This window comes from Vanellus vanellus (genome assembly GCF_965231255.1).
Source record: "Vanellus vanellus genome assembly, chromosome: 6".
Classification (NCBI taxonomy): domain Eukaryota; kingdom Metazoa; phylum Chordata; class Aves; order Charadriiformes; family Charadriidae; genus Vanellus; species Vanellus vanellus.
Genome location: NC_138911.1, coordinates 38,463,210 through 38,489,011, shown reverse-complemented (window position 1 = coordinate 38,489,011; position 25,802 = coordinate 38,463,210). Strand labels below are relative to the sequence as shown.

The window sequence follows — 25,802 nt, the reverse complement described above, 5'->3', positions numbered from 1 at the left end:
GTCCTCTAAAGTTCAGGTAAGTGTGTCTGATCCTGTGGCCTTATCTCAAACAAAGTTTTTATCAACTCTGTGTCCACATCCTGCTCTCAGAAGTAAACCTTTTGTGTTATATAAACACACCCAGAGAACAATTCTCAAACTTCTCTTTGTATTATATTCTGCTAGGTCCAATTTATTTGTGTTCTAAATAATTCATACAACCCCTTTTGTACATTACAGACTACTGACATCAAATATGATTCAACTGAAGTTGCTGAATGGTATTATTTATATAGAGGACATTTACCAGACATCACTACATGACAGAACGCTCTAAAAAAAAACCTTTGGCAGTTCTGATGCATATGATTTAGTCACTGTGTTACATACAAATACCTCAAACTTAATATACCATCATTTTGCTAATATAGAACATTCAACACACCGAAATGTGCAGTCTAAACCTCATCTTTAAAACATAATTGGTTCTATGCTTTATGATGTCTAGTTTACAAGAAATGTGTTCTGAGCTGCATTGTTTTGTTTCCACAAACAAACTCCTTTTTCCATGAATGACAGAAACAGAACAATTTCAATTAAGACACCATTTGTTCTTATTAAGTAATCCGTAGGTTGCTATTGATTCAGGCCTTTGGCCACTGCTTGAAATGCAGTTCAAGAATAATAAAATACTTTTGCTTTGGCTGACTTAGTTTACTTGAAGAAAACAGACCATTATTTCATGTCGTGGTATCTGACAGAACTGTCTGTAGCAGTACTGGGATACCAAAAAAACAAACAAAGCCACACAAGTAAGGGATATGCTACTTAGACTCTTAAATACAGATGCATTCAGATTAAAGCTATTGTGTTCTGGCTTCCACACAGAAAGGCAGCATCTCACAGCATCCGACAGGCTGCTCCAAAGAAAATTTTAAGAGATGTAAAAGCTACATTTCTTGTTTTCACTGATTCTATGGAATAAGGGAGGGAGAAGTACAGCTGTCATACAATTTATCGGTCATTTCAGAATGTTCTTCCAAATTTCAAACTTTACTGTTTTCCTTATTCTGACAGTAAAGGAACAATTCTCCTAATACCATACCAGCTAGTGCTTCTCCTCCAATACAAAATCTCTATTTCCATTAACATGAAAATTGTACTTTCAGGGCAGGACAATTTCTCCCTCTGGTTCCTTGTAACAGAAGTGTTTGATACATCTTTTTCTCTGCTTTGCTGTGTACATAAGCCGTTACTAACCAAAAAAGTATGCATAGCCTGAGGAAAAATTCAATTCCTCTGTCTGAACCTCCTATTGACAAAATGATAGGGAAATTGGAATATCTGGCTGCTAGTAACATCTCATTCCCACTGATACATTAATTTTTTCCAAAGCATTTTTAGATTGTGTTGTGGCAAACATTACTTCATGTCCTAATATTTTTTATTGCTCTTTCTGATATTGTCATTAATGAATATGATCTGATAAGCACAGCATAAGATTGATGAACATCCTCTAGGATTACTTGATGCTCCTCTAGGATGTTTTTTCTTGAACGTTCCTGAAAACTGTTATGCAGCTAACTCTTCATAGAAGTATGTGTAGGCAGTAATCCATTTTTAAGCTATGGCTTGAACAATCAAAAAGTGACACTGGCCAGATACTAGTAATAGCGCAAAAGCAAGCAACCTCATCAGTATTTTTCACGTAGCTAAGAAAGTACTGCCCAGTCATCTCAGTAAGTGGGAGAAATAAAAGACTCGACAAAGAGTGGCTGGTATGTATAATAACTACAGGAGACCTAAAAGAGTCTATCTGGAAAAAGTTTCAAAGAACTGGCAAACACCACCAATCTACCCTCAAATTGTACCTATTACAAACAAGAAAGCACGTAGGCTTCGTGGTCATGGTACATGGTACTAACCGGTCACATAGCAAAAAATTGAATTGAATTAAAAAATCTGAATTGAATTCAGATTCAATACACTTGGTCTTGGAGAAGTAGTAAACACTATTTAAGAGGGTCCTTTAATAAAACAAGGTGGAATGTGTAAATGTCTAAGTAAAGTCTACATCTTCACTCCAAAAGACAAGTGCCTAGTGCAGAGATTGAAAGGGGAGGCAAATAGGACAGTTTCAGGTGCATTTTTCTTTCTTCTATGGAGATATTAACATATGCTATGCTTCCAAGCCGTGTATTTCCCCGAGAAACCATAATAATTAAGTTATATTAAATAATACAGCAATTATGCAGTTACTACTCTTTTTTACTCATTTGTTGAGAAGTTATGTTTTATTTACAGGATCTGCGGCCATTACCTTTTCAATGCTTGCAGGGTGTTCGATTGGTATTTAAGAAAAGTGGTACATGCATAATAGAAATGATTATGGTATCGTTATAAATCACTGTGCAAATTACTATGCTGTTGGAGATAATCTAGAGTCAGCCTATAGACTGGCACGCCCCAACCTGGTCTTAAAAGTTCAGTTGAATAATAAGCAATAATAAGCAGTAAACTGCTAAACTCAGTTGTCATGACAATATTGTTTGTAAGAAAGAGTGGGGAAAAAACCTCAACAGAACAACTCAGAAAAAGTTGGAAGTAAAATGTCCGGTTCTTATTATGTAAAAATATGTGGGCAGAGGTAATTCAAATAAGGTATTATTCACATTTTTGTTGGAGGAACTGACTGCTCTTTAAGAGTTCTTTAACTTATTGCTTTGGGGAATTAAGACCAAGTTAGTGATGAATATAACTTTCTATTAAGCAATTTTCTTTCTCAGTTGTGCACAACCACTTATGAGCCAGTACATAACAGCTCAATCAAACCTTATTGTATCAGCTTTACTTGAACCCCTCTGAAATGTACTGAGAAAATTGTGATATTACTACAAGACTTGGAGGGAAAAAAAAGACAAGAAGAAAATGGATATCACAGTTACCTTTTTACATTCTCTTAATTTCTTCTGCCATATAGAGCGAGCAATAGGGATGTGCTTGCTGTCAGTTACATAGCAGCAGGCTGTGATGACGTGGTGGAGCGCAGTCTCCTGGCTCATAGCTTGAAGAACTCGCTCCACGTGACGGAGGGAAACCATGGCCTCAGTCCATATGCCACCGCTAACAAGCTGCATCGTACAAGGTACTAGAGCAATCTGTCCAGCACAGTAGAGAACATCTCCAACCTAGAAGAAAATCAAAATAAATAAATAAGGTTCTGGGAGCATATAGAAGGCAAGGGAAGCACTTTTCTCTTTTTCAGGTAGTTTCTTTCAGCAGTACTGTTCATTTGTCACAAATGGAGCAAACATGCCAGTCTAAAGATAATTTTTGATAGGGATTTAGCCAAAATATAGAAACACAGCACTGCAATAAACTTTAACATAACAGTTAATACGTGAAAGTATGTGTCAGCTCAAAACAATAATATTTCATGCTACCGACTGTTACAGCTGCTGGATCACACTGGTGCCCCAACATGCTTAAATATATTCTTGCTTTCTTTTTTTGAGTTGTGATGCACACTGTCTTTGTTCAATGCTATTTTCCTTAACTCCTAAGTCTTAAGTTGAGCTTTGTTTTACATAAGAATATATATGAAAGAATAAGCATATATCTGTAACGTAAACTAATTTAAAAATACTATAAAAATAATACTTGCAGAACACCTAAAAGACTGAGTATGAGAAAAGTAATTGTAATCCACCAGAAGGTAAAAGGCAATTGCAGATTGAAAATAAAATGCAAAAGAGTGCTGCTTGATCAAAGAGATGGGTTCACCTTTTGAAAATGGAATTAAATGAGTGGCCAGATAGACTATCAATATATGTTTTAAGTTGAGCTGCAATGTAGTTACTTTGGACTGATTTTTCTAAGTCTTCCTGGCAACGCTCTGAAGACCTACTTTTTTTAACAGCAGCCAGCAAAGGAAACATTTATTCTTACTATTCAGACATCTCAAAGATTTATTATAAAATCTTAATGTAAATATAAAAACTTTTCATCCTCTTATGCTGCACTTCTCTAGAAAGTCTGTACATTTCCTGATCAGTGAAGCAGTAAATTTTATTCAATATCAAAAGAAAACTAAGTACAGAAGTGGGAAGTAAGGTGGGCGTAAGCAGCTTTGAAGTCAGCACGAGAAGGATTTTGCTAGGAGTAAAGAGAGGGAAACTGGACTGTGCAAGGAATCTTTAGGAAGAATTTTTCAGAACTTACTGTATACACTGTAAAAATTCCTCAGAATTAAGAATAATTAAAAAAGAAATCTGTGTCCTAGAAGACATGGCAATCAAACCATGTGACAGACCCATATGCAACTCCAAATCTGTCCTCATAACTGTCTGTGTCTCACAAAAGACTCACACATGTAACTATTGGAAGAGTATCTTATACAATTTGGCATACAAGTTCTATGATTAGCAGATGAAGAGGGGGAGGAGGCAGAGAGGAAACATATCAACTGACACCCATCAACTATTTAAATTGTTTAAAATATCTGAAATATTGTTTTGATAATGCTATATATAATCCTGAATTTGGAAAAAAAAATATGCAAGTAATATTTTGGTTTATAGGAACAAATGGTCCTTTTTTTTTTTTTTTTTTTTTTTTTTTTTTTTTTACAGTGCTATTTTAAAATACGTGCCATTGAACAAGGGAGTCCAGCCAGCTACCAAGTGGCATACTGACAAGATGAGAAACAAATTCAGGAAGATATGATTCAGAGGGGCACACGTTTGTTTTTCAAGCAAGCCATTCATTTTCACCTCTGCAAAGCGAAATCCACGCGTTAGTCAAAAACTCCTATACAGGTAGTTTATACTTCTACAGAAAAAAAATCACAGTGGCAATATTTCTTCCTTTTTTTCCTGTTGGGCTGCTGGTTTTCCATGCATCACCCATGTTAATTATTAGGTAGACAGAAGAGCTGTTCAACCAGTTCACTTCCCCTATTCTTGAACAGATTGTTTGAGACATAATATGAATACTAATTAACGATAAAATATCTGTCAGTGTTTTGAAATACGGACCAAGATAGCACTTTCTTAAAGTATCCTGGATAGTTCTGATACAATTAGCCCCACTGGTCATAAGCAAGGTCAAAAAAATCTCTGAAGGATTTGAGCAAAATTGGCACCGCTATTGGCTCAGATTCAGTGGGAATTTTGCACAGTTCTTTAAAAAAACATGTAAAAAATCCCTCTGTTCCTAACATACTTGTTTGTATCCTAAGATATAATTAATACAAAAACAGCATTCCTAACGTGCCACCATGTTATGGAAGGGTGGATGCAAGGAGGAAAGAGGGGAAAAGGGTCAAAACATGGCCACAGGTTTGCAGCAACTGTATTTCAGGGGGACATAATTTAGGATAAGGGAAGGAGGAGGGATGTTCCTCCTCTCTTTCCCAGTGACTTGGTCATGAAAAGCAAGCATAAACAAACAATCAGCAGGGGCAAAAGCAGCAAACCAGTACACACACTGTTGTAGCAGATTTCAAGAGGTTGTCTCGAGAATGTTTGAAGCATTATACAGAAAATCGTTAGCAGAGTAAAAAGCATTTAAAACCGGGAAGACATCATAATATCTCGTTCACAGTACTGAAGTCTTACAACGGGAGATGTCACAATGTATGGTGTCAGTCCTTGTGTTGTGAAAGTGTTCTGCAAAACCCTGCTAGAACCTTGCAACAGCTTATCTTTTTGGAGCATCTACAAGGATAACAGAAGATCTTTCAGGCTATAGATTCACAGCGTATCAAGTCTAGAGGACTCGCGTATTCAGTAAACTCAGCGAAGAAACAAAACTAAAATATAATGGATGTGTATTTATACACTAGATGTCTCAGCTTCCACTGATGATTTAATTTTCACTGCAGCCCATGCACACATTTCCAGTGCTAAAATCTCATTAAAGATTTGACAAACCAAAAATAAAAAACTGGTACTGCTGAGACGCTCGCTTGTACCAATTTATTTCCAATGCAGCTCCCCAGCAGTAAGCAGCTTATAAACGGGGCCTCACGCGACTCCACATTTCTTTCCTTTTTATTTTCATTTGTATCGCTGCAAGTTAAATGAAAGGTGAGTCTCAATAAGCGAACATAATAGTCTAGCAGCTGTTTTGCTCAGTTAGCACAACCGTTCATCATCAAGGGAATTCAGTGGACAATCAGAGCCTCAGAAGAATATGCAACCTGTGCTTTAACAGACAGGAATGCTAAGCTCTTATTTGAGAATTGCTACTTTTCAGTGTAGCTCGGCAGCAGGAACTAAGTATAATACAGAGCTAGATGACAGCTAATACAGAGGGAAGACAGTATAGTAGCAAATTGCTATTATATTTCAACCTTTTTATAAGCTGCATTCACTTTTTAGGAAAGTAGAAGGAAAGCAGCTATGGTACCATGGAAAGGAAAAGTCAGAAGAACACTTGGTGCCACTTTGACCTGTTCTGTCCTGCGAAAAAGTTTTTAGCAGAATTATAAGTTACCAAAAGGACACAACATATCTCCCACAAACTACAATTCACGAAAAGGAACAATGAGAAAAACAGACTTAATTGGACATAAGGACTAACTTAAGCTGTTAATCAGCAAGAGAAAGCTATAACTATTGCTGCTGAGAAAGAAACAGAAGTAATAGGATACCTACAGACATGCACTGAGTTGTTTTTTCTAACTAAAGGCCAACAGCAACTATGGAAATTTTATGAAACTTTTCCTGCTGGTGTGATTAAAACTTGCCAGTAATTAACTGGCATAATACAAAAATTGCAGAGAACTTCTAACGGAGACATTTCAACCATTCACCCGCAAGTATTTAGGCCAATGTTAATAGTCGCACCGTATGAACAAACATGTGTTTCCTGGAAAGGATACAGTCAATAAGCAATCAGCCAAATCTTTGTTATGAATGCAGTTTGGTGTCTGAGTGACTGCTGCCCTTTAACAGGTCAGGGTACACAAAAGATTCAGTGACCCCCTGACCTAACAGTGAAATAACCCACCATTATGTTCAGTCAATGTAAATAAGCATAACTGACAACGCGCTAATAGGCTGCCTCTGGTCAGCCATGTGTACCTCTGACCTTAATGAAGACCTAAATCAATTAATACTCCAGGCAATAAAGACCTCTGGCTGATTAAGTTAGATAGAAATCATCTTTTCTAACGGGATTAAGCTGTAAGGTGGTGAACTTTTTATTTAATATATGATAATCCTTTCTTCCTAGGGCCCTCTTATTTTGGCTAATGATGGCAAAATTGCTTTTTGCAATGCGAAATCTTTTATTCAACTACCTAGCGTGAATAAAGTTTTAAAGGTACCGTTTAGACAATAGTAATTGAAAAGCTCTCCATTCACACTATGAACACAAATGGTATCTAATGTGGTTCTAGTACACCACAACCTTCAATATAATTTACGTTTTTCTTGAACTGTTACAAATTTGTAGTCTAAAAATTCCATAAATGAGTTGAACACACATAGTTTAGTTTGATACATGCTTTCTTTTGAGAACATCTGTACAATTATCATGTACATGATATGATGGATATATAGATGAAGGATATATTCCTAAATGAAAAATAAAAAAAAAGAAGTTATGATTATGTTTGACTTAAAAAAATTCTCACTTATAAGAATCCACATATAATTTAGTAAAATTCTTGCATATCATACTCAAAACTCCAGAACCTCCCACTGAATAAAATAGTATATTTCCTAGTTAGGTCAAAAAAGTATAATTAATCAATAGCATATTTTTGCTATCCTATGGAAATAGCTGTAACATTTCCGCAATTTTCAGAGATTTATAACTCAGTTTTCAAAGGCTGTGACTCCAGTTTGCTAATCCCCATTTTGGGATGCAGCTCCATATGTTTCAAAATGTATTTGATCACCCAAGCAACAAGATTACAAAACACTCATCTTTTTGCATTGTTCTTCACGATTAAAGTTTATTTTATCAAAGTGTGATTTAAATTTTTATCTTTGAACTTATATATTAGTGGGTTGAAAATTCGCAGGACATTTTTTATCAAAAACTGAAACAAAATACCGCAATCTCATGCTAAACTAGGCTGTATAATTTTTTATCTGCAGTTAAGCAAAATTAAGATACACTGTCCCACAAAGGCATATTTGAAGCTGAGCACAGTGTCATAATGCTATCAACAGACCTAAAACTTTTGTTCATTTCCTAATTGCAAATTATACCAAAGGGAAGCATCACATCATGCAGTATGCACGTACTGAGCAGCACAAAAACTGGCAGTTCTTTAAAACGGTTGCTAACTCGACAATGCATCTGAAGAAGCCACAACATTAACTGTTACGAATACTAAATGAACTCCAGAAAACTACATTCCAATACCTCCTATTCATACTCTATGCTGCCCAACTGTAAACACCTCTGCAATCCTCTAAAAATCAAATAATTCAAATTGAGCCTTTAGACTGTGCTGGATTTACAGCAGGCAATCTCATATAATACGTTCCTGAAGGTCTGTACTACCTGGAAGTTAAACAAAATGCTATATGCACAGACTTGAGAGGGACAATCAGGTCAGAAAGCTTAAGAGCAAAGTTTCAGCTTGAAAACCATTTTTGAAAAATTGTTCTATCATAAATTGTAATATTTGCATACATATTTTTGGCAATGTGTTGGTTATATTTAAATCTTGATCAATGCCAAATCAATTTTATTCTGATGGAAACTGATGGAAAGAAAAACCACACGCTTCTGATTTACAGAAGACAAAGATTCAGAAACAGAAATTTTCACAAAAAAAAAACCACCCCAAAAGCTGTCATTCACATTCCAAGGGAGTTTGAGACACAAAACAAAAATAAACCAAGCCTTTAAAGTCAGCAACTGTAGCTATACACATCTAGGAAAGGTTCCATTAAAGTGGATGAAAAAGGCTTGCCATCTAATACATCCATGTGGGCACGATGGCTAGTCTGAAGTCTTCTGCAGGACTTTCATTTTGGTCCACTTGGAATCTCCAATACATAGAGAGGAAATGAAGAAAATGGAGGTTAAATAGTCTTTACTTACTATGCATCTTTTGGTCAATGTCCTGTACTGGCACACAGGATACATATTGTTACTTAATTGACTTAATTGCCATAGAGGATAAACTGTTCTCCACATCCTAAAGGATGTTTTTTCCTAAATAGAAAAAGAGCAGCCTCCCTACTTGAAAATGAGTAAGCTAACAAAAGTATTAATCTTTGATGCATTTCTTCCTTGGGACAGTGGAATTCTAGTCTTCACGACTATTAATCTGTCACCTTTTACAAAGCCTACCATTTCCTCTCAAGCTTTTGAAAAAAATCACAAGTTCTCGCACAACCACATTAGCAAAATCTGCCAACTGTGAAAAATTGCAGAACACTCAGCTTTATGAACATACCTTATCTAAAAGATGGAGTAAAACCTACAAACTGATTATCATTTACTCATTTCTTATTCATATTCATATTACTCATTTGAATAAAGATGCCAAATAAAACAAATGAAAAAAAAAGAACTAAGATTGGTCTATCCCACAACAATTGGGGCCGGGACAGGGAATGAGAGACTTAATCGAATCAATATTTACTGAGAAAAGTAAAGGCATATTCAGGGTCCAGAAAAACAAGGTGGAAAAGATTCTATCTAAAAGTGTAAAGCGATGCAAATGACTCAATGTAGACATGGACTGCTGAGCAATGGATACCACATTTTTAGAAAACGCATGTGATGTCCACCACAGTTGATGGGGGGGCTTAATTAATTATATATGCATAGATAAGGGAGGAGAATGGTTGTAATTCATCTGGATTCTTAAAATATCTGATACAGCATATTTGGAAATTATTTTAACTCTCTTAATTATAAATGCTGTTAACTAGCTGATAGTCTGTAAGAAGAAAGCAATAAAAATGCCAATGTACTGAAGTGGGGGGCCGTAGGGATTGGTATCAGGCCTGATTTTGTTTAACATCTTCATTAAGTCAATGGAAGAAGGGATTAACAGCATGGTAATGAAACCCATAGAGGATACTAAATTAGAATGTGCACCAGCAGAAATAATAAAAATGGACACAGATAGGTTTGAAATAAGGGCAGGAAATAAGAAAATGAGACTTAACTTAGGAGAAATAAAGAATCGTGCCAGAACATATGGCAAAAATGTTTTGAAATACAGATATTCATAACAAGGGAGAAAATTTGACTGCAGAAGTGCCGAACAGTTTATAATAAATCATAACCGCTCTTTACTAGAAGCAAGCTCAGTATAGGATAAAAGAAGATACAGTCTCTGTTCTCGTGGGACAGGTCTAACTCATCAGATCTACTAAATACTTGTTCCAGGGTAAGTAACACCTACCCTTGGCTAATGAAAGAGAGAAATTTTCTGAAATGTCAGAAACTGGTACCGTACCTTTTAGGAAAGGTATGATTTCCATATTTCAAAATGAATGATGTAAAAAAACAGGTGATACCAAAGTTTCAGATGATTACTTAGAGTTGATGACTTTTTCCCAGAAATTTTTACATTTCATCATTAACACTGATTTTCAGTTTACAGGTTCGCATAGCTGCATTCAAAGTATGAAAAGCATTTTAATCTGCCAGGGTAAAGATATAAAAATAAAAAAAAATACTTTTTTTCTCCTCTGTTAAATGGAAAATGTCTAAACCGTACATGCGGTTACATAAGCATTCATTTGGGGTTCCCACACAGTTCATTTGTAGTTTTGCTATTTATGACTATTATCTTAAATTTATTCTGATAAGGGTAGCTTTATGATATATCAGCATTCTTTCTTTGTCAGTTCTGTATTTAAAAAAAAAGAAAAAAAAGATATAGCTAGCATCTTTCCATGACATTTCTCCCTCTTTGATTTCTACATTTTTCTCTATCTACACCTACAGTTCTAGGGGACTGGAGAATTTACATTGTGAGAGAGAGGTTATAAGGTAATTGTATCCACACACACAATATTTAAAGGAAGGTAAAGAAAAAAGGTAAAGTGATGTGATATCCTTATATAGCTATATGTGTTTATATTACAGACTTTGTCTCTACTTTTATCCTTAAACATACAATCTACTTAGAAAGGGATCTCATAACATCCTTCCCACATTAACTGAAGTTTCTACTGAGAATGTCTACTTACAGTACACTAAAACATCAGGTAAACTATCACTGCAGTGATAAACCAGTCCAAGAAGGCACAGCAGAAATTTCTAGGTTGACGTTTCTACTAGCAAGAAGGGTGCTATTGCTTAAGGCTGCACCACTGCTCTGGAATACAGCATCCAAGGAGAATCAAGACTGCAGTCATAAAAGCCTATGAAGAGTGAGTTGGTTTTTTTTTTTTTTGCATTCCTACCTGTCTTTACAACCCTTACTCATGCCAACTGTCGAATGGGTTAGTGTGATTACAAACAGAAGAGGGACAGCTAGGCAGAGAAAATACTCTGTATTGAAAGGTGAAAGCTGTTCATCACACGACAGTAATTCACAGTGTATGAAACACATTAACACCGTGACATTCTATTCTTACAGAAAAAAAAATTGTTCCCAGCCATCACTTGATTTGATTTTCTTACTCAATATATGCTTTTCATGAATGTTACTGGCTACTTTAAGATACTGGTTTGAGGTAACTGGGAGACAGGAAAGAAGCAGGTCCGTAAAATCAAGAATCAGTTAACAGTATTACTAAACTAAAGGTGGTAGTTCTCATTCTGGCCATACAGCGTGGTTTCGTACTTTACCTTAAACACTGACCTTTTATCAGAATTGCAGTGTGGACAACAACCCTATGTAAAATATCACTAAATTTCTAAATGTGCAATCAGGCAGATTTTACTATGTACCTTTCAGAGGGCAGATTTTCTTGTAGATCAGCAGTACTTCATGACAAGAAGTTACCTATTGACTAAGTGGTAACATATAATTTAAAAACTAAGTTTTTGTAACAAATTATATTTAAATTCTGTGTTATAACTGGACTGTAACTGTATTATATTCTGTGCTGTAAGACATATTCATTTAGGTACAGAGTTAGAATCTTGCATTATACATTTTCATAAATTTTTCTGGTTTGTGTTTTGGGTTTTTTTTGTAAGTCCACCTTATTGTTCTCTTATAATACTAATTTTCACAGAATTTTCTAGATGGTTTAAAAGGATAAATGTTGGGAACTGAAAATTGCAGTATATTGACAGTATATTAGTAACTTACAGATTATTAATAAAATGCCTATCTTGTGCTCTGCCAACCAAGCTGCAATTATGTTTTCATCTATCTTACATCACAAAGTGAGGTCAAGAACCAGTGCTTGCAAACTTACCATGTGCTTAGCCCTTTTTGTTTGCATTATTAATAAAAGTAGTTATTTTGGCTAGTAAAAACTAATTGAAGAGTCAGGCCCTCTGGTATAAAAATGAGTACAAAGCAAAGTGTTGAAACTAAAAGGGGGTAAATAAGAGGAAGGGAGGGGCAGAATGCAGTAAGGAATAATGCAGCAATTAGGTTAATCAGCTGCGATGTTGCCAAGATGCAGGTTCAAATCCCTTTTTGGGTATTTTTCTTTTGCCCGGTAACAGCAGTGCTGTTGCAGCAATGGGCAGCTCCAGGAAGCACATCTCGCAGTGTCTTCTACTGCAACTGTTCTAATTGGTTTAAAGAAATCCCTGTTCTTGGACCAAGACTCAGTTCTGTTTCTTGATGAGCGTTTTAATCAGTATGCTAGAAGTTAATATAGGATGGAAAGACAGAAAGTGTTAGTAAGGATCTGAAAAAGCTTTACAATGAATGTTAAATCAAAATCGATACAGTCCCGATTATGATTTCTACCTTGGTAATCCCACATTAGTCAAAAAGAAATGACCTACTAATCCAAGTATTCCAAACTGCTATGCTATGGTCATTGTTACATTCTAGCTTGTTGAAATACTAAGCATTTAGCAATATGAAAGATATTTAACGTAGAATAAGCCTTACACTGCAGAACATGCTGACCAATGATCCTGTATGAAAACAATTTTTGTGAAATGTTTAGGCTACTTCAAAAGAAGTGAGACGATAAAATGGAAATCACGTGGGGAAGGTAGATTTAATTACATTTGTCAAAATAGAATAAAAATACGTACAGAAGCCTAATAAGAACATGAGATGTGACCACGATCTTCTCTCTGAAGTATAATGCTTTAAACTTACTTAAGCACAGAAATGATGAATTGGAAACAGTATCAATGACATTACTATCAGAAAATCTTTGAACATTTTATGTGAATTTTATAAATAATCAATAAAGTACCTCTTCAAAAACAGAGGTTGTATGAAAGTCTACACATTATGATGAGAACAGTTTAAATATCTAATTTTGCTTTTTGAGCTTTGGAAAATTATAGGTGCTTCACTGAAAATATGACCTTGTATGACAATACAAATGTCTAATATTTTGCTCGTTCAGCCCAACAGAAAGAGTTTCTAATTACCAGCAAAACAGTGCACAGTATTTGAAAAGTATGCAAAAATGCCAAAATTTCCAGTGATGAAAACTGTCTCATATAAATTTTACATTCTCTTTACATGACATATAAGATTGAAGTTGCATGACTTGACTGTTCATCTATCAGTTTTAAGTAATGTTTTGTGAAAAGATTGGGTTTTGTTGTTAAAAAAGTTTTGCCCAAATTCAACCAGCAAGAATTATTTGTTATGAAGTCCAGTGAAGTATAGTTAACACACAGCATCTTCCAACGTGTGATTCCAGAGTCTGTGCTTGGCAATATAACCGTTCACGGCATTTAACTCCAAACCTCATGGTTTCTGCCATTCAGGCCCGAAAGAGTTAAATCTTATAGCTCTTCAACAAAAAACAATTACATGTTTTTGCAGAAAAATATCACATGCTGATAGTGAATAATTAAATGCTCAAACCAAAGAGAAATGAACTATTTCTGTGATGTATGTTTTGAACTTCTAATAGCTAGTCTGATTCTTCAGAATAATAGCTGTGTTAGAATCAGGAAGGGCACTAATGGGGAACGAAGAAGCGTATGAAAGAATAATGCATGTAATACGAAGAAAGGTGGAGAAACAGAGTAATTCCAACTGATATTTTTATTTGTTGCTCGTAATGCTAACTCATGGTGCCACGGACATCTATGTAAAGGAACGTTACTCATTGTACACCCTGACCTTGTAAGGTGATACAATGCTTTGATTTTGTGCAAAATTTAGGAGAAGCAGAAATTGCAGCTTGCGGGACTAGGCTCCGGTTGCAGAACAAGATAACGGTGAAACTCAAACAAAATAAGCCCTTTAAAACAGCATCAGAGAACAATAAATCAGCTCAACGCCTTCCCAACACAGGAAATTGAGAGTTAACCAGTGTACCCAATTTTAATTTTTTTTTTTAAAGGAGGAATAAATCTGCTATAGGGAGCTGGTTTGATGGACCTTTGAAGGTCTTCAAAACTCTCACTAATATGTTATTCTCTAAAAAATATTCCCATAATTCTGCTGTATCCCATCATTCCTTGCCTCGAGATTCATCTGTCAACTTTGATGCATCTTTTAAAGTACCCCTCCAAGCCTAAAAACCATGACTACAGACCACAGAAGAGAACTCTTTGCTTTGAAACTATCTGATCAATCAGAAGATCATTTACCTGCAAGCATTATTTGGTGAAGCTAAAGCGGCACATCAACCAGCAGCATCTGAAGGCTGAGGCAGCAAAACGTCAACAACAAATTGTCATTGGCATTCCATTTATGAACCTTCAAACAGCATCAGATCTTTTCCATGGGAAACCAGATCAGGTCAGACTGGAGCTGAATATTTCTTAACAAGCTAACCATCAAAAGAACTTACGTTTTGAATAAAAAGGCTATCATTTGTTGATTTGAATATCAAAGGGATCCACTGCAAACTCCCAGTCTAGAAAAACCTCCCTAAGCTACACCAGACAGGTGTTTAATAATCTATTATTAAGGCACTATTTTAGGTTACTCAGAATCATAAAAAATAGCTGTAACTGTGAAGCTGCAAATGGGACTGCACAAAGAAATGAATGCTATTAACATACTATTAACAATTCAAAAGAATGAGTTGACATACCAATCAAACTTGTTAATTGACTGTCAATGGCCTGTCCCTGAATATACAACATGACTGCATTATATATTTCAAATGCTGACAGGAAGACAGTTTCATTTGCATTAACTTCATAAACTGATCAACAACCAAACTGCCACATACATTTATAATGGGAAGCTGAATCATTTCAATATTCATGCAGCTCTGTAATTGTAAATTAGGTGCTGGCAAACAATACAATACTGTACATACTCTAAAATATCCTAAATTTCCCTGACCTACTTTCTTTTTTATTTTAAAAGAGCAGTGGAGAAAAGTTGTCTCCTACAGAGATGATTATTACTTTAATTTATGGTTCATGCCTTAGGCAAAATTTGTTTGCAACCTAGTTTGCAACCATAGTTTATAACTCTACTCTAGATGCATAACCGGTCCGCAATATACGAGGCACGCAAGGTGATGTAAAATTGTTCTTGCTTTAGATCTGTGAAGTGTAAATACCATTAAAATACAGAGTAAATCTGTAAAAAAAGTGAATGAAATCTGTACTATTTCCCTGCTATGACATAAAGCAGATGTCAGCACTGAAACCACGGAAACTTTCTAATTAGACACCGAAACATGTAATTTAAAGTGGAAAGTATTGTTCTTGCACATCCTTCCCTATGTCCTAGAATTTATTGCCCTCAGAGGCCCTGTCTATATAAAGTATGTTTCCTAAAAATATCTCATAATTACACCCATTCAGTTTCATTGGGATTGACAGTGATAGCAGCTGAAATGGCAGTGATAGTGCTGCCATTTTCGCCAAATGGTTAGTCAGACAGACTCTGAGCAAAGTCACAAATCACAGGAGTTGAGAGCAGGAGTGCTTGTGGCTCTCCCATATTTCTCCACGTATTTATCAATCCAGCGGAAATGACCAAGGCCTGACAATAGCAGGAAAATGACAGAATGTATTCCCAATAAAAGACACAGACCAACATTCTTCACTTCTCCCATTTAGGATCTCCTCCTGCAACACTTACTATCTTGCACTTCTGCTTACTGAAAAATACAGTTCTAGCGACACTAACAGAAGCCTTCAAATGTTTTCATTAATGACTCCAGGTATTAGTATCTCTTTGTATGCTTTAACCATATAAGGTAGATATGAAAGAAGAAATTTGGGTTTATTTGTTCATGAAGTGCTATAGGCATATACCACTGGTTATATAGAAATAATAATACCTCAGTTACTTTGAGAACCGGAGAAATGAAGCTAAGCAGAAATGTCGCAAATGAGGATTAAGTCACTCGGGTCTGGAAGCGTTCACTGAAGGCTAAGTAGTAATTGATCAAAAATTCTGAAGTTGTCAGGTCAGTCACATTCCCTCTATATCTGTATGACCCGGAGGAAGTTTAAGCAAGTTTTAAACGTCTCAACTGTAAATGCACGCTGTCTTCTTTCCCCCTCTTTTATTATTACTACTTTCATCCTGTCAATCCAGCAATCGCTTGCCTGGCTTTAAAGTTATTGCAAGGAAAGCCGAGCGCTACACACTAGCATAACCATACAGATATCACATAAATGTCCAATAAATCTGCAGTCCTGACAATCTTCTCCTGCATTTCCTTTTCAGATAAAGAATATCAGAGGACAATTTCTCTGCTATATATGTGAGCCGCTATATTTTAGACGTTATTATTCGTAGTATAGATGTAAGACTGAGAAGCAAAAAAATATTCACATTTATTGTTCTAGCAACTGCAAGTGAAGAGTAGAAAGACTAACAAACGGAAATATAAAACCTTTAGAAAAGCTGAATATACTGGAGCCACTGGGGTGACGGCAGTCCCAAACCATCCTAACTGGTAATCATGAAAGATTACTCATACTACAAACTAGGTATTAGCTTTGATATCTTCCCTGAAGTATAAGCTGAGTAACTGTCATACTGAATAACATCATACGATGGGTACTGCTAAGTTCTTACACTGATAAAACGGGGATCATTAAAGCTTCAACATTCTTTCAGGTAATCAATGTAATATAAGCAATATGTGATTAAAAGCATTTAAGACATGAAAAGTGTCAGGGTAAAGAACAGCTCATTACTCAGAGGACGTACTATCTACAAAACCAGGCATCTTAGAAGGAGCTGGTCATTTATTACTGGCACTAATAGTAACACACAAGTACAGTGAATTCAGTAACTCATGCTCCAAGATTTAGAAAATTTGATCATAAAATACATACATAGGTATAGGTGAAATACACGCACATATACATATTACTGTAACTGAAATGATGTGATGTATGTTCATGTTTCAAAAAGACACGATTAATTTTAAGAAGCTACAGTTTGTCTGCACTGCTTCAAAATTTACATTTGAAATAGTCACATTCTAATTTACTCAAATACACATTTGCAACGAAATTTTCACTATCTTAGCTGAAATCCTCCTGACCCTCAATAGACTGTGGTCAGCATGGTTTTTGTAGGTGGCGGTAAAAACTCTTGTCCTTGGGAAGAATGAAACTTTCTATCATGCAGATAAAGTCCCATCCATGTGGGCAATGGTGCTTTCTTAGAGATCAGCACGAGACCAGAGAACTGATTTGGACACAAAACTTGATTATCACAGAACTCATGATCATTATCTTCTAACTGGAAGACAGGCTTCTCAAACTTTGCTGTCTTTAGAAAGCTTACAAAACTTTATGGACATTTTATAAGACAAAAAGGATTAAGTCAAACACTTCCAAACAGTACAGAGCTGCACATACACCATTTGTTTTGGATGAGGATAGTGAGTACAAGAAACGTGTAACCAGTGTTTTTGCTGAATGCATTACTGTCAGTTGCTCAGTGATTAATGGCAAGATCAGGACTTGCATTATACTCTACTGCAGAGGTAGAAGGGTTCAAGCAACTAATTCCATTCCACGTTCATAATTGAACAATGAGCAGCTTAACACAAACCTGTTGGTATTTGCTATTTTTATAAGGAAAAATTGAGATGAACAAATAAAAAATTTATTGTAATTTACTGAGAAAATATTCAAAGGATTAGATGCCTAACGCAAATATTCCAGCTTGCATTACAGTCCTGTTTCCATTCCCACAGAAGAAACACCATTCTGAGATGTGCTTTAGTCTGAATCGCTATTATGGTTCTTAAAAATACTGCAAAATAAAAATGTAAATTAAGTGGTTCACCCAGCTGGATTGAAAAGAAGAAAATATTAAAAGGGTAAGGTGTTCCATATTCCTGAGCATTTGTGCAATATCAGTGTTTATTTTGGGTGGGAAAATACAACTATATTAGCACTGCCTTACACTTCTCACACACAGGTGCCAAGAAGAATAGAAAAGGAAAATGAAGCAATTCCATAAACCTAGAATATGCCTTGTATTAAACATATAATTCTAACATTAGTCTACTTATTGAGAAAAGACAGGAGTAGCATCACAAGGAAGCTAATTTAGTGATGATTTCAACTTTAGTTTTAGTATTACCATACAGGGAGATATATAAACAAATACTCACATATCCATAATATGAACTTATCAGAAATGAAAACTTAAGCACTGAACAGGAAATACCAAAAATCAGGATACATATGGAAACTTTATGCATATTTGATTATAAGTGAAATATATATACATTTGCATTATAAATGTACATTTATATTTAAGAAGGTAAACCTGAACTTATTTGCAGGATGTTCAGAGTTATGACAAACACATTAAAACAATCAACATTAACAGACTTTAGCAATGCTTTATGGCTTAACTTTGATGTTAGAAGAATTTTTGTTTTTCAAGAAAGCTGTTACTGTCTTGATGTTGCTTTCCAGTTGCTATACTTACATCTTCTTAGTATGTCAAGGGATTTTTCCTGAGAGAAGTTACAGAAAGGCAACTTTGGAGTTTCTACCTGCAGCCACCTCTTATTTACATTAAGTGAATCTGTAACACTTTTCCTGCTGAAGACTCTGCAACTCACTGTATATGTAAAGCGATTTTTAAATTTTTTTTCTGAAATTTGATCAACAATTATGGAAAGCAAGCAAACAATATATTTCAGCCCAGGATTTTTTTTTTCTTAATTTCTCAGGCATTTAAAGGATAAAATTGAGAGAATTAATGTTTTGTAACCACAGAAAACTCACCAGCATCTAGTCTTTACCTAATGTCTACATTTAATTTATAGGATTCAAATTTATTGCTAGCTTTCCAGAATTTAGGAAAAAAAATAAGCTTGCAGATTTGTCAGTGTTACAAAGAAGAAAGCTGGAACTTCACACAACGTGAGCCACAGACAGACTTCACTGAGATTCTTCAGGCACTTCCTCAAACACAGAATAAGATCTGACAGTTTCCTTCACATGGGGAAAGGCCCAGAAAGAAAATGTTTGGCAAATGTTTAGTAAGCTATTCATTTAAGGAATATTCAAAGACTTTCCATCCCACTAGCAGAAGAATGCTGCTACTGTCTCCAGAGGACTCAGTCCCAAATAAACACATCTTCTTATAAATCTCCCTTTTTATGTGCTCTTCATGCAAGGGCTGAGATCAATCTAATAACTCCAGAAATTATATACATATGATAACATTTGTCAAAGTCCAATTTAGCATGACTAAGATTCACTTATCTACCAAGAAAATTAGAACAAAGTTAAACTAGCAGGAAATAAAAGTGTAAGCATTTGTAGCAGAACAGTTGCAACATTTGTAAGTGTCCAAATGACAACAGTAAGCCACATTAGTTGCATGACCACAACATGACAAAAAGTAAATCAAATATTTTTCAGTAATACAGTTGCAGTTAGTGCTAAAATATTATTTACTACCCTCATGCCAGCGTTCACAGGAATCCCATCCTGTTCAACTGTCATTATTATAATTACCTCCTTTCCACAGAGGCAGAGAACTGGCACGTATCATAGAATCATAGAATGGTTTAGGTTGGAAAGGACCTTGAAGATCATTGAGTTCCAACCCTCCTGCCGTAGGCAGGGACACCTCCCACTAGACCAGGTTGCCCAAGGCCACGTCCAGCCTGGCCTTGAACACCTCCAGGGACAGGGCCTCAACAACCTCTCTGGGCAACCTGTTCCAGTGCCTTACCACCCTCAGAGTGAAAAACCTCTTCCTAATGTTCAATCTGAACCTGCCCTCTTCCAGTTTAAAGCCATTCCCCCTCGTCCTATTGCTACATGCCCTAGTAAAAAGTCCTTCCCCAGCTCTCCTGTAGGCCCCCTTTAGGTACTGGAAGGCTGCAATAAGATCTCCCCAGAGCCTTCTCTTCTCCAGGCTGAACAACCCCAACTCTTCCAGCCTCTCCTCATAGGAGAGGTGCTCCAGCCCATGGATCATCCTCGTGGCTCTCCTCTGGACATGCTCCAGCAGGCCCATGTCCTTCTTATGCTGGGGACTCCAGAGCTGGATGCAGTACTCCAGGTGGGGTCTCCCGAGAGTGGAGTAGAGGGGCTGAATCACCTCCTTTGACCTGCTGGCCACACTTCTTTTGATGCAGCCCAGGATACGGTTGGCCTTCTGGGCTGCGATCGCACATTGCTGGCTCATGTTGAGCTTCTCGTCAATCAGCACACCCAGGTCCTTCTCCTCAGGGCTGCTCTCCAGCCATTCCCCGTCGAGCCTGTATTTGTGCTTGGGATTGCCCCGACGCAGATGTAGGACCTTGCACTTGACCTTGTTGAACTGCATGAGGTTGGCTTGGGCCCACCTCTCCAGCCTGTCCAGGTCCCTCTCGATGGCATCCCTCCTCTCCAGCATGTCTACCTCGCCAAACAGCTTGGTATCATCGGCAAACTTGCTGAGGGTGCACTCAACCCCACTGTCCATGTCACCAACAAAGATGTTGAACAGTACAGGCCCCAGTACTGACCCCTGAGGAACACCACACGTCACTGCCCTCCACTTGGACATCGAGCCGTTGAATGCAACTCTTTGAGTGCAACCGTCCAGCCAGTTCTTTATCCACCGAGGGGTCCACTTGTCAAATCCATGTCTCTTCAATTTAGAGACCAGGGTATCGTGTGGGACAGTGTCAAATCCTTTGCACAAGTCCAGGTAGGTGACATCAGTTGATCTTCCCTTGTCCACTGCCGCTGTAACCCCTTCATAGAAGGCCACCAAATTTGTCAGGCATGACTTGCCCTTGGTGAAGCCATGCTGGCTGTCACCAATCACCTCCTTGTTTTCTACGTACGGAGAGAAGTAAACAGAAGCCTCTTCTGCTGGTGGATTAGTCTCAACATTGCCAATCTATCTTGGTTATTGGTTATTTGACCTTGATAGGAGCAGTTCTCAGGTTGCCCCTTAATGATAAAAAAAACCTTATTAACAATTTAGGGCTTTTAATGCCCGATTTTCCAAAGCAGGAATGTCATTGCAATTTCTTCCTTCCGTATATTCCTGACTTTAACTGCCTTGAAATTAGACTGTTGTAGAAGTCTAGTATGTTACAGATTTCAAAGTGGCATTGATCTACTGTATCAGCTCTGATCAACCTTAGATTGCCAAGACAGTGAAGAGGGCTTCTTTCTTCTCTACAGGCTAAGAGGGTTTCTTTCCATCATAGAGGCGTTGGGTTTGTCTGTCCTAACTGGTAAAATATGGATGAACTTAAGATTATATTTACCTCTAGATATATAAAATGCATACATTAGACCTCAGTAGAATTAGTTTGCTGTCTTTCTTCCCCAAAACCCCAAGTATGCCATGTCATTTACAATGCCTCATTCAACCAACAAAAACCTCAGTTGTTATAAAGCAAAATTATCGTATCACTGTACCCTTGTTTTTTTGTAAAGGTAAATCATGCAGGTGTTTAAAAGGTTACTACATCCCTGTCAGGAATACAATACCAATGATGCAACAGCAACAACAACGCCCAGAAATAAAAATCACCAGGAAACAACTGTTTTACTATTTACTAAGATAACTATATGGCAAAAAACATGCTGCAACAATCCAATTTCCAGCTCATAACACGTATGTCATAACTCATGAGGCCTACATAGTATATAGATGTGCTATGTAATCATTTAGTTCCCAGAAACATTCCACAGTGCTCAGAATTTGTTTTAGTGTTGAAACATTTAGTTTCTTTACAATGTCTTAACAATTCATGCTGTATTTTTAAATGCAAAAACCTACCTTAGTAGTCACTAATATGAAAACTATTTCCTATACACCAAAAGTACTCCAGCAATAAGATGCCTAGGTTACTTATTCAGCTCCAAATGTTCCAGAATTTTAACCTTAGACTTCTAAAGCCTTCTTCGTTATATGCTGAACAGAAGCTCTTTGAAGTCTTACAGACACCTCTGTTGATGCTGTCAATGACCACTGAGAATTCTGATCTGGAAGTCCACAGAAAAACAATCCATAGTCCACCTTGAGGCATTTAAGAAAAAAGCCTGTCCCCCTGCAATATGTGTGTTTGTGTATGTATACATACATCTACACATACAGAAATTACAAGAAACATAAGTGCACTATCACTATCTTTATATACTATATATATATTCTGGTTATAGATCAAAGTAATTTCATTCAAAAAATTAAGAATAAGGAGACAACAGGAAGATTTTTCAAGTGCTTCAGTGACCTGCACAGAATGAAAATATGAGAGGATGATCCAGCCTGATAGGTCAAGATATCATAATTAGAGTAATAAAGATCACAAAGAATAATAAAAAGGAAAGTAGGAAGAAAATACAAATCTAGAAATTATGTGAAAATATCAATTTTGCTGAATTTTCAAATGGCATTGGTGGAGCTTACTGCAGTGCAGTGATAGATTAGAGGAGCACCTCTGTCAGCAGTGTAGGAAAAGTCATTTGTCATGAAATGTGGTAGAAACAGCTACTGATTTTTGTCTATGGGAGATACATACTACACACCAGCAAAACAATTTTGTAACATTGCAGTTTGGAAGATCCCTCCACGCTCAGATACAGAATTACACCTTTGGAGGAATCAGACTAAAATGTGTAAGTTAAAATTCTGTATTAATTTTGTCGCTTAAAACTCAAAAGCAAGCTGTACAACTTTGATTATAACCACTTATATATCCGTTATTAGAATTCATTCTTTATTTATATAATGACATCTACATTTTATGTGGGAGCCCTGTTTCACATAGCGAGCAGATGTTTACAGATTACAGTGTTGGTTTCTTTGCTTTTTAAAACTGTTGTACAGCTAAATCTGTGTTTTCTTCTCTCATCCACTACATGGTACCCAGCTTTGAATGGTCTCCCAAACAGAAATTTCATGTTCTGGTAGTTCCACTTTCCTTGACCCACTCACATAGCACTATCGTTGTTCTCCTGAGGAAGCAAGGACCATGCCCCTTTTCATTCACCTGATACTCTAAACCGGGAAGAGCAGGGAGTACTGCTCCCTTATATACCTCGTTCACTAATTTGAAAAAGTATGGAATTGGCAGGTGTCTGGAGACCAAGAAAAAGATGAGGAAAGACAACCCTGCTCTCAGACAGGAACTCTATTCAGTATGTCTCTCAGAAAAGACAGGAGCATAATTTTCTCTAGCACTGAAGTTACGCAAGTAACAAGATAGTGAGTTACGGTATTAATCATTCTCCATGCATACAAACCTGCACTATTCCAGAGTTCTGAGACTCCACTGAAATAAAAATGAACAATGAGAGCAATATAATACTAATTTGCAGATAAAGAACTGATACCTAGTACAATTAAACAACTTACCCAGGTTTACAAAGGGAGTCTTGTATGTGAAACAGATATTCAGATGCTTTTCAGTGAGCATCACAAGATCTTTCTACCTTTTATGTCCAACCTTGACCAGTTATGCTTTAGATCTTTCAGTCCAGCCTGTCGGAATTATCAGTAAAACAATGCATATAGATGTATAATATGAGTCCAGTAACAGTAATACCATGTGTTCTGAAACCTGGCAGGTGACGTTCCTAATCAGATTGCTGTTTTCATGCATGTTGCTTTCATCCTCAAAAATATTTTTTAGTTGTAATTTATCCAAGTATAGGAAAAAGCATTTTAATTCATAGTAAGGATTTAATAGTCAGGAAGTTGTTCCTGAAGGTTATGTGACTAATAGCTTCAGAAACTTAAACACAATGTTTATTTACAAACGGATACAGCATCACCCAGAGCTCCTGGAAGTCACTCTGTCAGTAAAGCTTAAAGTTATTCTAGGGGGACACCAGAGTTTAGTCTCTAGGACAGCTGAGTCATTTGCTTCGCAGCTGACAGATTACTGCAGATTTCAGTCTTCTGAAATATCAGTTAAGTCAAAATTGCTATGCATAGTGAGAGCAGTCACCCAGTTTGGAAAAAGAACATAACAGTGTTTTTAAAACTTTTTTATAGGATCACAGCAGAAGTAAACAAGAAGTCCAGTAACGATACAGCCCCAAGCCTTGCAATATCCAAGTGCCTCTTGAACAATTAATGGATGTGATAGCATGATCTCTGTGAGATACCACTGCACTGCTCATACAACCCAAAACGCTCTGGTGTGCTAAAATGCAACCTCACAAATAACATCAGTTCCTATCAGTTTGACCCTCCTGATACCTGAGGTTTAGAATCCATCACCTAAATAATACATAATATTAACCTATGAAAATATACAGAATATGCTGTAAAGTGCATATCTCAAGCACGCCTTTAGCAGAAATTAGATGTCTAAATGACAGACTATTACAGCTGAAATTCCTGCCCAAAGTACTAAGAGAGTGCAAGTTTTCATAGTAAATTCCTCTCAGTGCTTAAGGCTTTGCTTATACATATGCATCAGACCTGCCCACACTAAACATCTCTGGACATTCCTCACATCTAAGTGGTAAGGGGACCTTCAGACTAGAAGTTCTCTAACCCTGTGTCTTCTGCCACAATAATGTGACAATATGTGAGTGCCTTTGTTCAGCTGACATTAAAAAACTTATTATGAGATAGCAAACTGGAGAAGCGCGACTTAAAAGTGTACAGTTTCTGAACTCTCAGTCCCATGATTCACTTCCACACTGCCTTTGGTACTGTTGCTTTTACAACTAGAAAAAAAAATTGAAATAGTCACAGACAATGAAACAAAAATTACAACTATGGCATCACCTAGTACAATGCCACGGGGAGTTTCACCTGCATCAATATCTGCAGCAGAAATTTAATCTCTTGTTTTAACTGAGTGCTATGAGAAATCTCTTTCAAGCTAATAAAACATTTTTAATTGCAAACACACTCTTCTTGAAACTGTACATATTAATGGATTAACTACTACATGGATTAAAACTATGATTTTAAGTAAAACTTACATCTGTATGCCACAGCCCTTATAATAAAATAATACACTTTAAGATATTTCAAATAATTCAAAGCCAGCCCAAATATTTCAGTAAACTACTGTTGAAAAACGGAGTGCAAAATTTTTAAAGTTTGTTATACCTAATTATTATAATTATATAAGAACTTGATCTGGAAGCCAGAGTAAAGGTTAAAGATGGAACAGAAATCTCTGTTTTTCCCCAACCATGAGAAGCTTTTCAAAGTGCAGCTTAAAACCAGTATATTTATGGATCTTTAATCTACTGTTTATTTTGCTAATGCATTTTAAAGGCATTATCTTTAATACTACTACAGCTGAAACTAATCTCTACCTTTCTTTAGCACTTAAATTACTATC

At 36.4% G+C, this 25,802-nt stretch overlaps 1 protein-coding gene across 1 annotated transcript in view; it reads right to left on the bottom strand.

Moving 5' to 3' along the window:
• DPH6 (diphthamine biosynthesis 6) overlaps window positions 1-25,802 on the bottom strand; it is a 213,376-nt gene that overhangs the window by 60,607 nt on the left and 126,967 nt on the right. The window contains exon 13 of the mRNA XM_082485511.1: window positions 2,925-3,167. Within this exon, the coding sequence (XP_082341637.1) occupies window positions 2,925-3,167 (243 nt within the window). The remainder of the gene's footprint in view (window positions 1-2,924; window positions 3,168-25,802) is intronic.